The sequence below is a fragment of the Sciurus vulgaris genome, assembly GCF_902686455.1.
Source record: "Sciurus vulgaris genome assembly, chromosome: 8".
Classification (NCBI taxonomy): domain Eukaryota; kingdom Metazoa; phylum Chordata; class Mammalia; order Rodentia; family Sciuridae; genus Sciurus; species Sciurus vulgaris.
In genome coordinates, this window is record NC_136468.1 from 84746132 (window position 1) to 84764060 (window position 17929).

A 17929-nucleotide genomic window follows, 5' to 3' on the forward strand; every position below is an offset into this window, starting at 1 on the left:
TTTGTTCCAGTATTGTTTGTTTTTTAAGTGTGAATTGAGCCACTGTATCTCATAAGGTAGATACAGATTGATTAAACAAATGAACCATGCTGAGATGGTCACTATTTTGTTCTCCATTTTATTTAGGAGGAAACTGAGACTCACATAGCAATAAGTGGAAGAGCCAGGGTCAACTGATCTGAGATTGTGAGCTCTTTCCATAGAAAGCTTCATTTTGAAATAAGGTTAATGAGCTTATGAGGCTCTTGGGAGTATCACATGTGGGGCACAAAATCTGTTCATCAAAAATAAGTTCCTAGCCAGGTGCAGTAAGTGGCTCAGGAGGCTGAGGCAGGAGGATCATGAGTTCAAAGCCAGCCTCAGCAAAAGCAAGGGACTAAGCAACTCAGTGAGACCCTGTCTCTAAATACATTACAAAATAGGGCTGGGGGTGTGGCTCAGTGGTCAAGTACCCCTGAGTTCAATCCCTGGTACCCAGCCCCCCAAAATAAAAAAGTTCCTAGGGACCAGGGTCATAGCTCAGTGTTAGAGCACCTGTCTCACATGCACAAGGCCCAGAGTTCCATCCCCAACACCACAAAAAGAAAAAAAAAGAAAAAAGAAAGTAATAGCAAAAATGAGTTCCTATTCCTCTATCTTCCTGGTAGTCCAGTCCATACTCCAGTTTCTGCAAGGGAGTCTGATCTTTCTGAGCCCTCCAGGAAGACCTTCTTATCTCTCACCTCCTACCCATCAGTCCTCTTCACTCTGCTTGCTCTTCTTGTGTCAAAACAAGGCTTTTAAAAGTGGCTCAAATTTTCCTCCTCCAGGTAGTCTTCCCAGAATGAGCCTACCATACTCTTCAGTGTCTCCAGCTGCCTGTCAATCCTATGCCTGTTGATGACAGACTTTAGGGTCTCTGTCATATTACCATTATGCACATCAAAACTGAAATGTTCATGCAGCATTACTCATAATGATCAAAGTGGAAGCAATCTAAATATCTATCAACTGATGAGTGGATAAATAAAATATGTCATCTAAACAATGAAAAAAAATTTTTATTCTAGACACAAAGAGACTGAGAAGGAGGGACAAGGAGAGTGTGGATCCTGTAATCTAAGAAAAGACAGATGTCTGGTGGTTCTGTTAGATGAGATGAGAACTGAGAGTGGACCATGAGTCCTGACCTCATGAAGCATAAGCATAATGACCTTGACTGCTTTTTCTTTTTTTTTTAGTGGTGTTGGGGATTGAATCCAGGGCCTTTTTCATGCTAGGCAAGCACTCTACCAACTGAGCTATATCCTCAGTCCTAGAAACTGGTTTTTTGTTTTGTTTTGTTTTGTTTTGTTTTTTTCTGCTATCACTAAAAGACCTGACAAGAACAATTTTAGAGGAGAAAGTTTACTTGGGGGCTCACAGTTTCAGACATCGAAGTACACAGATGGCCAACTTCATTGCTCTGAGCCTGAGGTAAGACAGAGCATCATCTCTGATGTGTGTGGAGATGGAAAGCAACTCAGGACGTGACAATTAGGAAACAGAGACTAACCTCGACTCACAAGGACAAAACATAAACCCCAAAGGCACACCCCCACAAAAACCTACCTCCTCCAGCCACACCCTACCTGCCTATAGTTATCACTCAGTTAATCCATTCAAGTAGATTAATGCACTGATTAGGTTTAGATTCTCGTAACCCAAATGTCACCTCAAAACTTTCTTCCGTTGTTTCACACATGAGCTTTTGGGGGGACACCTCATATCTAAACCAAAAGAATATGGGGAAGAGGATGTGGAGGCAGCATGTGGACATTCTTTCAAGGATCTGGGCTATAAATAGCAGCAGAGAACTGGAACCACAACTAGCCAGGAAGAAAAGCAGAACTCAGTCCTACAATCACAAGAAATTGAATTCTGCTAAGGACTGCAGGAACTTCGAAGATGAGTCTGGGATCTAGAAAGGAACTCAGCCCAGCTGACACCTTAATCATACCCTGTGTGACCCTGAGCAGAAGGTCCAGTGAGGTTGCTCAGATTCCTGAACCATGAAGATGTGAGAAAAGGACTAAGATGTAAAGAGAGGATTAGGTACAAAGCAATATTAAGGAATTATTGTGGCTGGGGCTGGGCCCCAGTGGTAGAGCACTCGCATGTGTGAGGCATTGGGTTTGATCCTCAGCACCACATACAAGTATATAAAATAAAGGTCCTTTGACAACTAAAAAAATATTTTAAAAAAAGAAATTATCGCTAACATATACTTTGGAGTTATAAAACAGGTTTTTTGTTTGTTTTTGGTTTTTTTAGGGTCCAGGATTTGTTTAAAAAATAATATCAAAGAAATAAACAGATGAAAAATACAGAAATAAATTATGACCAAATATTAGTTGTGATTATAAAATCAAGGTGATGGATATATAGAGACTCACTATACTGTTTTATGTATGAACGAAACATTTTCATAATAAAATGTAAGGCTGTGTGTGTGTGTGTGTGTGTGAAGTCCAGGCTCAAAGCCTCTTTCTGCTCCTCCTCATTTTTTATGTTATTCCCTGATTGCCCCTTTACTTTCTCTCACCAACAAGAGTGTTCTCTTTTGGCCTGCTGTCTTTCTGAAGCGTGTGCCTGTTGAAGCACATTTTTAGAATCTTCTCCTCATACAAGTTGGGTTAAGCCTTTAACCTGCAGCCCTGTGTGTTGTGGAATCAGTGGGAGCTGACCCAGAGGAGCAGCCATCTCCCCTCAGGGGGTCTTCTTGAGTACCAGGGGGCTGACGTGTCATGGTACAATGACTCCTTCCACCAGGGCTGCTTTCAGGGGCCTGGTGGGCCCTCCTGGTGCCAGCCCCAGCTGTCTTTCTCACCACTCAGCCTCCTCCACCACCTCGGCCCAGCCTTAATTCTTTCCCAGAAACCCCATTCCCTCAGCAGAAGCCATGTGTTTCGCTCAGGCCCCATCTGACAGCTGTGGCCCCTGGCCCAGCCCCACAGACCACCAGTGTTCCCTTTCACAGGCTCTGGTGTGTTCCTGCCAGAAAAGTCCACTTCCTTTACGATCCTCTTTTTCATGGTGTCACTTTTTTTGGCCTTGTGTGTCATGCCAATTCCTTGCACACTTGATGAAAGGATTCAGGGGCAGAGAACTTGAATCAATGGGGTCTTTTTATTTTTGAACATCAGTAAACAGCACAAATCAGTTCAATGAGTTCAGCCCCCTCAGTTATTTTCATGCTTACTGCAGTCTCTGCCCCACATTAAACCCTCTGAAAACGCCTCTTGTTACAGCTAGCTAACGAAGAATGTCGTTCTTTTTTCTTAGTTTGAACACACTCCAAAATGTTGGCCTGAAAGATCAATTTAACATTGGAGAGGCCCAAATGCAAAAATCTTTAACCTTCCCTTTTAAACAGTTCATTGTCATTATTCGAATCGTTTTCTTTCCTCCTCATTTTATTCTTCTCACTGGCAGTATTTTGATCTGTTTGGTAGTGCAAAATGCAACCTTTTATTTTCGAGACTCAGAAAGGCATGCCAAAATCCTTTCCACTGATTAAGGTACAAATAATGTAATTAGAGATTAAAAGGTTCAGTTAACCTATTAACTTCTCTTCATCAAAATGGACCCCTTAAATTTTTTTGTGTGTGTGCCAATCTTGATATTCAAGTCCAGGAGGGACAGTTTGTAGAACGTTTAGTGTTACTAACAAAGAATATGGCCCTCCTCATTTTTGACTAAAATTAGTCAGCACTATATTGATTTCCTGAGAAGTAAAAATCATAGGGAAAATATCCCTAAAACAAGGATGTAAGGACTGAGGGTATGGTTCAGTGGTAGAACACAGTACTGCCAAAAAAAAAAAAAAAAAAAAAAAAAAAAAACAGGAGGGATTTAAGACCAAAAGTATATATTGTCCCCAGGAGTTCTGAATGCTTAATATGTTACAGAAAAGACTAAACCTTTCTTCCTACTTGAACTTTTAGGAGTGTTAGTTAAGAGTACAGGTGACATAGCTTCACCAGATACTTAGAACATCCAGTGAAACCCTCAGCACAGTTAGGAGGGTTCAATGGAAAATTCTGGAATCAGACAGCAGGGGTTCAAATCCCAGTTCCAGTAATAACTCACTATGTGATATTGAGCAGATTCCTTCACTCTCACTCTCTGTGCCCAGGTCTCCTCATCTGTAAAACCAATTAAGAGTTCCTACCCCAGAGGGTTGTTGTGAGCATGTTCCCAGCATGGGGAAGTGATCCTCACTGTCTTCACCATCTTTGTTGTCCCAGGGGGATGAGAGCCAGCTCTCTCTGGTCCAGCCTCACACAACCCTGCCACAAGGATTTTCCCCACCTACTGTTCCCTAACACCTGCCTGCACCTGGGATACCTCCACCTTTTGCACTTGTGACATGGTCTACCACTCCCTTGAGAGGATGCTACCTGGTGTGGCATGCTAAACCACCAAGTCTTCTCTTGGAAGCAGCAAGGAACAAGAACCCCCAGGCCATAAAATAAAGCCAAGCTGTTTTCCAAGGTGCTCTTTAACTTTTCCTGTGGTGGTTTTGGTTATGAAGCTAGGTGAAGAAAGTTGAATTAATTTTATCCCTCAGTTCAGGAGACCTTTATGCCATTAATCCACATAAGTCCTTTTCCTTGCTTTATATTTTATTTATTTTCTTATTCACTTTCTTATTCCCATATCCTCCCACATCTCTATTCTGTTTCCAAGTATTTGTGTTTTAAAGAGGCTGTTGTTGAGGCAAACGTGTCAGTCTCTAATTTACTAAAGGATATGTGAAGTGCTCTCCATGGTCTGAGATCTGGGCTGCGGAGGACTTCCAGTCTCCCCTAACTGTTGCCTGATGGCTTATGCTACACATCCTCACATTTGACCATCTCCTTCCCCAGGACATGGACACCCCAGTTGCTTTCAACTGCCCTCTACAAAACAAACAGAGGGAAAAGGAATTTCTCAGAAGTCAGTATTGAGAAATCTTGCTATTTCTATGTAGATGAAAATAAAACTGGGTCCCCACCTAATACTACATACAGAGTGAATTCTAGATGAAGCAAAGATAAAAATATGAGAGTTAAAACCATGAGAGCTGAAGCCAGCCCGGCGCCGCGCTGCCTCAATTCTCTCGGTCTTCTCGCCACTGCAGCCTCCTGACACGGCGATCCGGGCGGGCCCCGCAGCAATTTTATCCCCTCACCGGCCTCACACTAGTATCGCATGTCCACTATCCAGAACCTCCAATCTTTCGACCCCTTTGCTGATGCAACTAAGGGTGACGACTTACTCCCGGCAGGGACTGAGGATTACATTCATATAAGAATCCAGCAACGGAACGGCAGGAAGACACTGACTACAGTTCAGGGCATTGCAGATGATTATGACAAAAAGAAACTTGTGAAAGCTTTCAAAAAGAAATTTGCCTGTAATGGTACTGTGATTGAACACCCTGAATACGGCGAGGTTATTCAACTTCAAGGTGACCAAAGAAAAAACATTTGCCAGTTTCTCTTGGAGGTTGGCATTGTCAAGGAGGAGCAGCTTAAGGTTCATGGATTCTAAAATGAACCTAAATACGTGGAGAATTTCTTGAATGATTTTGTTCTCTAAAACCAGTGTGGCTGCCTTGTGAAATGATTCTCTGCAGTAAATGGACTTTTCATGTATTTAATCATTCAAACTTCCATTCACATCTGCATGATTACAGAAAACATGGGGTATGTAGGCTAGTAACACATAAAAAAATTGCAGTAAGATGGTAACGAAGCCCCGTATTCATCTTAACATGTTTCCAATGGAAAATATTTTGTTTTGAGTGTTTATTTGTTGATTGTTCAGTTTATTTTCACTTGATTAAATGTTTTTTTGTTGTAATAAACCATGTATGTTGCAGCTTAACAATAAAAAAAAAAAAAAAAACCCATGAGATTAACAAAAGAAAATAGAATGGAATATCTCAGTGACCTGGGGAAAGATGTTCTCAAACAAAATTTTATAGGCATGAAATTTCTTCACCATTTTTTCCATCCTGACTAGTTTTTCAGTTCTCTTTCACCTCTGGGTCAGACTTTCTCAACTGCAGAGAGATTATCTAAGGACACAAATAGAAGAAAAACAAAACTTTAAAATCTGTCTTTTCCCTCTCTTTTGGGGGTCCTGTCTGATAATAAGGAGTCACTTTGTTTTCTTTTGTTTCTTTCTGGGCTTCTCATTTGCCCAGGACATTGGCCAACTATGGCTATAGGACAAATCCAGTCCACCGCATATTTTTATACAGCTGAGAAAGTCTTTTGCCTCTTTAATTAGTTAAGGAAAAAAATTCAAAAAATTAAAATATTTTGTGACACATGAACATTATATGAAAATAGCTTTCAGTGTCCATAAATAAAGTTTTATTGGAACACAGCCAGGATTATTCATTTGCATATTGTCAATGACTGCTTTCTCACTAGACTGTGGAGATGAGTATTATGACAGAGACCATATGGCCCAAAAAGCCAAAAATATTTACTATCTGGCTCTTTACAGGAGAAAAATCCCCCAGCCCTGAACAAGCTGCATGCCCCTTGAGGTGAGGAATATATACAATATATCTTTAATTTCCCTGATTTTTCCTGTTTAGCATAGGACCTTGCAGATCATCGGTGCTATTTATATTCTTTAAACTACTTTTTCTTTCAAGTAATAGAACACCTGTTCAAAGGGGTTTTGAATTCTCATACAAGAACACGAAAAAGAAGACTGGCCTTGATTCCAACTCGATAATGTTAGATCAAGGCGGTGGCTTGGCGTCTCTTTCCCGTGCCCCCATGGTTTCAAGTTGGCAGCTCCACCTGCTTGGATCATTTCCTCATGTGGGCATGTTCCAAGACAGGAAATTGGCAGAGACATGGGCAAAGAACTTAACCTAGTATACTGTCATGTGGCATAAGGATGTTTTGGTCAGACAGACTGCATATGTGATGGTAGTCCCACAAGGTTATCATGGAGCTGGGCTGAGGATGGAGCTCAGCAGTTGATCTAGCATGCACTAGGCCTTATCACCTAGCAGTGTAGTAGCTATTGTGACAGTACGTGTTTGTGGTGATGCTGGTGGAAGCGAACCTTCGGTACTGCCAGGTACATAAAAGGATAGCACATAGAATTATGTATATACATAATACTTGATAATGATAACAATCACTACATTACTGATTTATGTATTTACTATACTATGCTTTTTATTGTTATTTTAGAATGTACTCCTTCTACTTATAAAAAAAAAAAAAAACCACTTAATGCAGAATAGTGCACCACGCTACCTCTGCAGCAACCTCTTACATCTCGTGTTTACCTCATCTCTTGATTGCATTAAAAGGCCACGTAGAGTGATTGACCTCTGCCATCTAGGTTGTGTAAGTGCACTCTAGGATGTTCCCACAAGGATGATATTGTCTAATGACACAGTTCTCAGGATGCATCCTGTCATTAAGCAATGCATGACTGTACATCTCTTCTTATAGGGGAGGAAAATAACTCCTGGAGCCACCTCCAGAGCAGACTTCTCCCCGTGGCAGTATCAGAAGTGGATCATAAGTCTGGACCCCTTCCCTTGAGACCTGGAGAACTCATCTCCACCAAAATTCCAATGGCATCGGGAATTGAGAAAGAAAAGTATGGGTCTGTGGTAGGCAATGAAAACTGTCTCCCCCAAAGCTGACTAATAGGGAGGGTTGTTTTTTTTTTTAAGAATTTAACCTTTATTTTTTATTTATCTGATTTTTATGTGATGCTGGAGATCGAACCCAGTGCTTCACCTGTGCTAGGTAAGCGCTCTACCACTGAGCTACAACCCCAGCCCAGGAGGCTGGTTTTTGACCTTGATAAAGCAACCCAGAAATTTGAACTAATTTTTTTTATGTGTTGAATGAAGCAATAGTTTAATTCCAAGCTTCCCTAAGATGAGTACCTCATTTTAAAAGAGAATGACTTTTCCAGATAATTTCAGGTGGTTGCCAAACCATAGAATCATGAAAGGTAGCTGAGTCACTTTATAAGTTCCGCTTAGCCTTTCTAATGAAATTTAATGTTCTACAGTAAGGACCCTTTAGCTGCTGGACAGTCACTTGGTGCAAGGCCATAAGTTGAATAGCATCCCACAGGCCTTGTATAGGCAAAGCTCTTAAATTCATAATGATTGGCTTGTCAGTATCACAAGAGTGATCTCTTGCAATGGTTACACAAGCAATCAAACAGAACGAGAGTAATGATTTATAGTCCAAGTGCACATGGAGCACAAAACAAGAAAGACTGGGATGTGATCACACAGGTTCCAAGGAGACCGGGAGCCAAAGCTCAGCATGTGACCCTGGCGGGTGAGTCAGAGCCCATGAGCATGCCCTGACAGATGGCTCCTTTGATTCTCCATACTCTATGTTTATGAACTTCTGCATGCTGGGCTCAGCAGATGTGTGCAAAGGAAGCACAAATAAGGACTATTAAGGAAGACAACCAAAGTTTTAAAATTAGGAATCTTGAAATGTCCACTTGATAAACGTAAAGTCTTTTATGATGGTATTTATATACTCCTTAAAATTTTGATTGTGCAGGAACTGGGAGCATAGCTGAGTGGAGAGCATTGGCAGGCATGGGTGAGGCCCTGGGTTCAATCCCCAGCATTGCAAAAAATAAATAATAAAATAAATTTTGGTTGTTCTATTTCCATTCCAGTGGAACTAAATGCAATTCAGGATCTTTTTCCATTTGTGGCACAGGCGGGATCTGTCCCACACTCTTCCCCTGTCCTGTCCTGATCATCCCAGCTGCCTTTAAGACCTGGGTGTGAACACAGATGAGTCAATTCACACAGTCCTCCCCAGAGGAACCTGGAGCAATTAAGGGCTGTGGCGAGAAATCACAGACTTACATAAAGCAAACAAAATGCTGTTTTTCACAAAGGCAGTTGCCTTGACTAGGCGAGTACACAGCCCTGGCTTTGTCCATGCTCCCTAATGTCAGAAGATGGTGAAGAGTGTCTCAAAACAACAACAAATCGCATCTAAGCTATTAAACTTGGAGCTTTGACAACTGCCACGAACCCTAGCCTATCCACTGCTCTCCCAGAAATTCAAATATATTAGGTGGTACACACCATGTCAAATGTTGTATTTTTTGTGTACACTTATCTCCCCCCAACACACACACACACACACACACACACACACACTCAAAAACCTTAGTAGAATTTACCTTCCATGAAGAATGAGTTGAAAGAAGGGAGGCAAGAGGCTCATGTCAGCTTCCAGCCAGTCTGCAGGTCCCAGGGTGGAGTGGGGGAAGGTCCAGGGTGCTGGTCCTGAAATAGAACTCTGCCCAGAGGTCCCAGCTCTGGCACACCACATGGTTTCATTTGGTACAGCTGGGCACACACTACCAAACTCAGTTTCTTTTGCCTCTATTTCCATATTTAGCCTTTCCTGATAGGTATTAGGTAAAACTCCCATTTCATTTTCAGTCATTCCATATAAAAGACTAATGAAAATATACCATTTAGCTATGTAGATTTATCAGCTTCAGGTCTACCTGATTGTTATAAGGAAGGAAAATAAATTGTCCTGACTTAGTGAATTAAGAAAATGCTGAAGATGGAAGGTAAGGTCGAAAACTTCTAGAATGCAACCTCTTTTTAAAAACTGATCTGTTGTAACAAGGAAGAGCATGTTGTCATGTATGTGAGCTAAAGTATATCTCATTACATTTATGCAAATATTTTCTGTGAAATCACACTTTAACATTTTGTCAGAATTTTCCCATATGTACTGAAGTCAGAACAAGCTTGCTGCTTTTTATATACATCAAACTTCATCTTATAAATAAGAATCGGAATGGCCTTCTCTTACTGACGTAGGCCCGCACACTTCAGTCCACAAGAATGTTCTGTAGTCCGCTCTAGATCTTGCCCTGCTAAGAGTTTGTATATATTTCTGCTTAACCCCTATCATCTTTAATGAATAAAAACTGTTTAAAAGTTATTAGAAGATGTGATGAACTGAAAAGGAAGTAATAGCACGTATGTGGTATTACTACCCCAAAATGTACCCAAATCTAAGCATAAGATAACTCCAAAATGAGGAACATTCTACAAAAAATAGGCCAATACTCTTGAAAAATACAATATCACAAAAGATAAAGTAGGCTGAAGGGACATTCGAGATCAAAGAAAATGAAAGGGACATAACAACTAATTGCAATTCAGGATCCTAGATAGGGGTGGTGGGGCTCTAAAATATATTATTGGGATAATAATATCTTGGCAAATTTGAATAGGTGTATTTATATTAAATTTCCTGATTTGGTGCCCTGCAATAAATCTTATCATTGTACCAATGATAAGAGAATATATCTGATCTTGGAAAACATCAACTAAAGAAAATAAAAGTAAATGAACAGGATGTCTTCAACTTACAGATCATTTTAAAAAACACAATAATGGCAAGTGGACATATGTACATGTATACGCACAGGTATGTGTAAATCAGATATCATGCAATTGTGACCAAATATTCAGATTGGTGACTATGAGTACAGGGTACATGAGAGTTCTTGATTCATTCTTGTAACTCTTCATATGTTTGAAATTGTTTCAAAACAAAATTAAAATTTTTAGTTAGGGGTTCATACCCTGCTCTTGTAATGAAATCAGTTACTCCGAGAGATTTTACTCTGTGTTGACACTGATACATTATCTTGAGCAAGACTCTGATGACTAAGTTGAGATCAAAAAGGTTTACAACCAAGTTTTGCAAGATTTATTTCTACTTTGAAAAGAACACTGGAGACTGACAGTCGGGTGTGGGAAGTATTCATTAAATCAATTATGTGTAATGGGAACTCAACCTCTGTTTCCTCTGTATCTCCACTCCTGGGAAATCGGTCAGGGGAAAAATACCCAATGTGTGTGAAAACATCCTCCCAGTTACGCTCACTTTCCTCACAAATCGGGCCGGACTCTCCATGTGGCTATTTGGCAAGCAATGTCACCCTTACAACTCGCAGGCCTCAGCGCCCCTCTGGGCTGAAGCTTCTCAGACTTTCTCTGCTCAGTAAATCCCAAGCCACAGCCCTTCAGGAAGTCATTTATGTCCCTCCAGAATTGTGCTGTCCAGTACAGTAGCCACTGGCACATGCAGCTGTTGAACACCTGCATGTGCCACTGTAAGTTGACAGCGCTGTAAGGGCTGATGATGTGCCTCAGGGGTAGAAGGCCTGCCTAGCGTGCACAAGGCCTTCAGTTTGACCCCCGGCCCTGCGACAAATCCAAATAAATTGACATATGCTGTCAAACACATACTGGATTTCAAAGGAGTTGCATGAAAAAAAGAGTGTAAAATATCTCATAAATAGTGCAGTATGTTGATTACCTGTCAAGGTGTTGTAGATATATTGCATTAAGCAAAGCACATTATTCAGATCATTTTAACTGTTTCTTTTTGCCCTTATAATGTGACGGCAAGGAATTTTAATTTACACATGTGGCTCACATTGTATTTGTATTAGTGCCTGAGGGGTGGAACGGAACAGCCCGTCCTCCAGGCCCTCGCCTGCGCCCTGACATATTTCCATCAAAGCAGGGACACTGCTTCTCCACCTGACGGCTGCCTGCCACTGGGCTGTAAGCTCCCTAAAGCCAGGAGCCTTATTCTTTGTACCCTTGGTTTTTAGCCTCACACCTGCCATATCTGATCAAGATGGTTTGTTGAATTAACTGTTAATGTTCATTCTTTCTGGATTTAGGTGATTTCACATTATGATATTACCCATTTTAAAATGAGCCATTCAGTGGCATCTTAACACACTCATAATGATGTGTGGCCACCACCTCTATCTAGTTCTCAAATGTCTTTATCACTCCAAAATAAAACCCATTAACCAGTTACTCCCCATTTCTATGCTTCCTCCCTACAGCCTGTGGAAACCACCAATCTGCTTTCTATTCCTATGAATTTGCCCATTCTAGACATTTCTTATAAATGGAATCACACAAAATGGGACTTTTGTGTCTGTTTTCTTTCACTTAGTGTAATGTTTTTGAGGTCCATCCATGTTATTAGTATTTATTAGTTATTAGCATGTTATTATCATGTTATTAGTATTTCCTTTTTAAAAATATTTCTACTTCTATTCATTCCCACCTGGAATGCTCTCCCTCCAGGTCTCTTTTGTGCTTATCCAACGTAACTAAGTCAATTCATTCTTTTTCTTTCTTTTTTTTTTTTTTTTTTTTTTTGTACCAGGAATTGAACCCAGTGACAACTAACCACTGCAAGATCCCCTGCCCTTTTTTATATTTTATTTACAGATGGGGTCTCACTGAGTAGCTTAGGGCCTCACTAAGTTGCTGAGGCTGGCTTTGAACCTGAGATCCTCCTGCCTCAGCTCTGCCGTGAGCCCCTGGTATTACAGGCATGTGCCATCGCACCCAGCTGCTATTCACACTTTCTCCATAAAGACTTCTCTGTTTCCTCCCTCTTCTCTAAACTCCTATAGTTATATCTACATGAGTTCATTTTAATGCCACATACCAGTAATGTTTAGGATTGGCTTAAAAATAATGTAGCAGATGACAGCGTCGGAGAGGGGATGGATGAAACACCATCAGCTCCATCCTTCCCTCTCCCCACATGGTCATCTGCAGGTGATGGGGATGTGATTCATCAGGTTATTCTCTCTACTTTTGTGTATTTGGGGAAGTTTCCACAATAAAAAGAATTCAATTTTAGGGGCTAATTCCTTTTCCTCCCAATGAGATCCTGGACCCCTCCAATTTTCATCCCTGTCTTGTTGGATAATACCTATTACAGAAAGATGACCCTCCACTGGTGCTTGCTGAATCAATTCTATGGTGATGTGTAAAAACTTCCATTGGGGAAAAAAAAGCTGGATTTAGATGTGAGGAAAAAGATCCAAGGTGCTAGTCTATCTCAATTCCTGGCCTTTCTTCCACAAACTCCTTTTTGATTTCTGGTCTAGCTACCGTTCTCTTGGGCTTATCACTGATCTCCAATGAATAAGTGCAAGGCTCCCGTGTTCTGGATAATCCATATTATCGTAAAACTGGAAGCCAAGTATGCATTCCAATTCCTTTCGTGGTTCCCTCCCTTCTTTCTCAGCATAGATGCTATTTTTTTCTCCTTTCTGTGTCCCACTGTTCTCCAGGTGCTAAAGGTAGAGGTAGGGACGAGAGCGCTCCCCATGGCTTCTTCTGCAGCCAGTGTGGCTGAGGCGTAGCTCCGTGGCAGAGCCCCTGCCTGGCGCGAGCAGCCGCAGTGCGCCGGGAGCGCTCCTGTCTTACTCTCCTTCTGTGCTAACAATTCAGAGTCCTCTAAAATCAAAAGTAGAGCTTAAAAGGTACACTCATACATTGCTGGTGGGGTTGCAAATTAGTGCAGCCACTCTGGAAAGCAGTGTGGAGATTCCTTAGAAAACTTGGAATGCAACCACCATTTGACCCGGCTATCCCCCTCCTTAGCCTATACCCAAAGGACTTAAAATCAGCATACTACAGTGATGCAGCCACGTCACCGTTCATAGCGGCTCAATTCACAATAGCCAGATTGTGGAACCAACCTAGATGCCCTTCAATTGATGAATGGTTAAAGAAACTGTGGTAAATGTATACAATGGAATATTACTCAGCCATAAAGAATAATAAAATTATGGCATTTGCAGGCAAATGGATGAAATTGGAGAATATCATGCTAAGTGAGATAAGCCAATCTCAAAAAACCAAAGGACGCATGATCTCGCTGATAAGCAGATGATGACACATAGTGGGGGGTGGGAGGGAGGTAAGAATAGAGGAAGGAGGGACTATATCAAGGGAAAAGAGGGGTGGGAGGGGTGGGAGGGGAAGGAAAAAAATAACAATGAATCAAACACTATTATCCTATGTAAATGTATGACTACACAAATGGTATGGCTTTACTTCATGTACAGAGAAACAGTATGTATCCCATTCGTGTACAATAAAAATAAAATAAATAAACATCATTGTTCTAGGAAAAAAAAACTAGAACTTAGTGTGGTAATCCACATTTTTTTCTACAACCACTGCTCTTTCTAATTTTAAGTGGGGCCAGGAACTCCACGAAAAGAATCATGTCAAAAAAATGTTTGCAGCCAGTATCCAAGAAGAAAACTTCTTTGCCCACCTCTGGTGCCCAGTTCCTTCAGGCAGAAAGTCAGCTAAAACTACAACAGTTATTTCCACTTTGTGATTGTAGGGGCGACCGAAAGGGACACACTTACCTTTGCCATCCATTTTCTCCTCTTTGCCTGAAAAGCGAGGGGGAAACGATTTTGATGGGAGAGTAATTTCACAACTTAGCAAACCTTGGAGAGAAGGGACTTTAATTACTCATTCGTGCGGAGAACACCCAGACGGGAGAGACCAAAGAACCAGACACAAAGCGAAGTCTCTGAGACATTTGCTAATGCTTAAATCTGAGAACCGTGACTCTGATTATGATTCAGGCAAGGCAGTCACATGGGCTCGTTCGCTCTCTCTGAACTGATTCCTTTATCTTTAGTTTACTCTTACCTTTCCACTCTGCCAAATATCAAAGGTTTTGTTTCAGCAGGTCTATGATCTTTGGGAGGTACTTTGCACAGTTGTTCCCATTACCCACATTTCTTCAAGAATAGAACTTTCTGCCAAGTCACCTGCTGTATAACTGTGCTAGGCGAACAACACCCCCCACCGCCGCCAAAGATCCACATCCTAATCCCCTGGACCTGTGAATATGTTATGTGGCAGGGGTTGGGGTCAAGCTTGCAGATGGAATGAAGGTGCCTTTCAACTGACCCAACTGGGCCTGCTGGTCCTGTAAGTGACCCATGTCAGGGAATGAGATATGAGGAAGACTCAGCTGGTTATTGCTGCCCGTGGAAATGGGAGAAAGCCCCAAGCTATGATATGTGAGAAGCTTCTAAAAGCTGGAAAAAGCAAGGAAGCAGATTCATCACTAGTGCCACCCTCCTGACCCATTTTAGCACAGTAGACCCATTTCAGACTTCCAACTTCCAGAACAATAAGATAATAAATTCATGTTGTCATCAGCCTTTGAGTTTCTGGTAGTTTGTTATAGAAGCAACAAGGAAATAAGACAGTAGCAGTTTACAAGAGATGGCAGGGAAGGGACCTTAAGTAATTTTTATGATCTCACTTAAAAGCCCCAGTTTAAACTGAGCAATTTCTTTTTTGGGGGGGAGAGGTTGCAGGTTACGAGGGATTGAACTCAGGAGCGCTCCACCACTGAGCCACATCCCCAGCCCTATTCGTATTCTATTTATAGACAGGGTCTCACTGAGTTGCTTAGTGCCTTACTTTTGCTGAGGCTGGCTTTGAACTCACTATCCTCCTGCCTCAGCCTCCCCAGCCACTGGGATTACAGGCGTGTGCCACTGCGCCTGGCTTAAACTGAGCAATTTCTAAAACTGATAATGTTAATACCAACCTGGGTGAATCTTGTGTGTGGTTGATGCCTGTCACTGCTTGTCCCTTCGAGTGGCTGCTGCTGTTATCACATCCCAGGTACTGCTCCTCAAGTTGGCGCTGTGGCTACCAGGAAGGGGTCTCAGAAATCAAGACACTTAGAGGCAATTAGGAACATTTCTCAAAAGTTGACTATTGTTTGCCTTCCTTGGTGTCATTTTGTATTCTTTTTCTTTTTCTTTTTTTATACCAGGCCTTGAAACAAGGAGTGCTTAACCATTGAGTCACATCCTCAGCCCTTTTTATTTTTAGATAGGGTCTTGCTGAGTTGCTTAGGGCCTTGCTAAATTGCTGAGGCTGGCTTTGAATTTGCAATCCTCCTGCCTCAGCCTCCCAGGCCTCTGGGATTATAGGAGTGCACCATTGCTTCTGGCTCCTTGGTGTCATTTATAAACAGAGTAATTGTGTCTGTCATACCAAAGGAGATGTTTCCCTTTTTTCAATCGATTATTTCAATCTTTTTTCACAGTATGATTTTTATTTTTCAAAACTAAAACAAGGTATAGATATTCTTTATCCCAAAGAGCCCTGTCTCCAGGTACTTTATATATTGTCAATCTCTTATCATTAAGGGATAAATCATCCAATTTGTAGTTCTTTGTAATCAAGAACTTCTGGTGAAAGGAAGAAAGAAAAGAAGAGAAAAGAAGAGAAAAGCAAGTGAGCTTCCAGTTTCTTGTTCACCTCTGTCCAGCACCAACCTTTGACTGTTACTCTATGTCACTGCCTCTCCTTAATGGGGCAGAGAAGGCAAGGAGACGTAAAAGAAAATTTGGTCATTGTGTCTCCCTAAACAAAACTAGGGTTCTCTTTTGGAGGAGTTTAACACTTCCAATTTATTTAGAGAGAGGAAGCTAATCTGGCCAAAAATACAAGCCAGGACTAATTTAGCCACAAAGGGCAATAAAATTTAATAATAATAGGAAGTTTTCCCTAAATTTAAAAGCTTTTTTTCAATTGTAAAAGTTATATGTGTTAGGCCAGGTGTGGTGGCGCATGCCTGTAAACCCAGCAGCTCAGGAGGCTGAGGCAGGAGGATCTCAGGTTCAAAGCCAGCCTCAGCAACTTTGTGAGGCTGTAAGCAACCTAGTGAGACTCTGTCTCAAAATAAAAAATAAAAAGGGCTGGGGATGTGGCTCAGTGCTTGAGCACCTTTGGGTCCAATCCCTGGTACCAAAAAAAAAAAAAAAAAAACTATGTAAACTATTTACTTTACATGACATAAAACCAATAAATATTCCCATTATTCATTTATTCATTTGTATTTGAAAACAGTTGTCTCAGTCATGAATTACAGGCACATGTGCCTTCAAATTTGCTTCAAAGGCAATAAAAGGAGCTCCTCCTGAGTGTAGGAAGCTGGCTGTCTCTGCTCTGGATTTCAGTTTCACAGATATTCCTAGTCCCCACTAACACAACCCAAACATAAACCAGAATCCACATTTTACCCTCACTCCCAGCAAGGACTTCGACTGCCCTGAAAATGGTCACGTGAATGTGCCTTAGAGAAAGACCACATGCAGTGGGGTTCATGTCATCACATTTTCCATATAGTCTATGACCAGAAATGATCAGACTATGAAATTCGTATTTCAGACAAATTTGTTTTTATATCAATGCCTGCTTGCCATAAAATGAAATAAATATGCAGTACATTTTATGCAATTGATCCTGAAAGATACAACATGCACATACTTTAAGAACAGTTATCTAGCCAGGCACGGTGGCACGGGGCTGAAATCCCAGTAGCTCAGGAGGCAGAAGCAGGAGGATCAAGGGTTCAAAGCCAGTCTCAGCCAAAGCGAGGCGCTAAGAAACTCAGTGAGACCCCGTCTCTAAATAAAATATAAAACAGAGTTGGGAATGTGGCTCAATGGTCAAGTACCACTGAGTTCAATCCCAGGTACAAAAATAAATAAATAAAAAACAGTTACCTAGAGCTGAGGTTGTGGCTCAGTGATAGAGCGCTTGTCTACCACGTTTCAGACACTGGGTTCGATCCCCAGCTCCACATAAAAAAAAATAAATAAATTTTAAAAAAACTAAATAAACAAAATAAAAGTTAAAGGGGGAACAGTTACCTAAGATTATTCATGTTGTTCTGAAAGTTATAAGGAATTGCACTGATACTCTAAATGTGTTTTTGAGTAAATTTCTCAGCTACTGGAAGCCTGTGCAGCTGTTTGCAGCACATCCTGGCACAACATCTACATTATTAGCCATATATGTATAATACTATTTCAAATGACCTCCCCATCTGTCTACTCGGGGGAAGGGAGTGTACCAGCATCTGCTGGTGTTGGGAACTGATCATCTGAAATACAGAAAAAGATCCCTCATCTGCACATGAGCTGAGTGAGTGAAGGAACCGCACTAAGTTCATCATCAGTGAGGATGGAGAAC

At 41.3% G+C, this 17929-nt stretch overlaps 1 protein-coding gene across 1 annotated transcript; it reads left to right on the top strand.

Moving 5' to 3' along the window:
* The first annotated feature begins 5090 nt into the window (after nucleotides 1-5090).
* On the top strand, nucleotides 5091-5798 carry LOC306667851 (eukaryotic translation initiation factor 1b). Its single transcript, XM_079150636.1, has one exon. The coding sequence runs from the start codon at nucleotides 5215-5217 to the stop codon at nucleotides 5554-5556; it is 342 nt and encodes a 113-aa protein (XP_079006762.1). The 5' UTR covers nucleotides 5091-5214; the 3' UTR covers nucleotides 5557-5798.
* The last annotated feature ends 12131 nt before the right edge of the window (nucleotides 5799-17929 follow it).

What these genes read in the sequence shown, in the direction of transcription:
- LOC306667851 (XM_079150636.1), top strand. Translation starts at nt 5,215, where the DNA reads ATGTCCACTATCCAGAACCTCCAATCTTTCGACCCCTTTGCTGATGCA.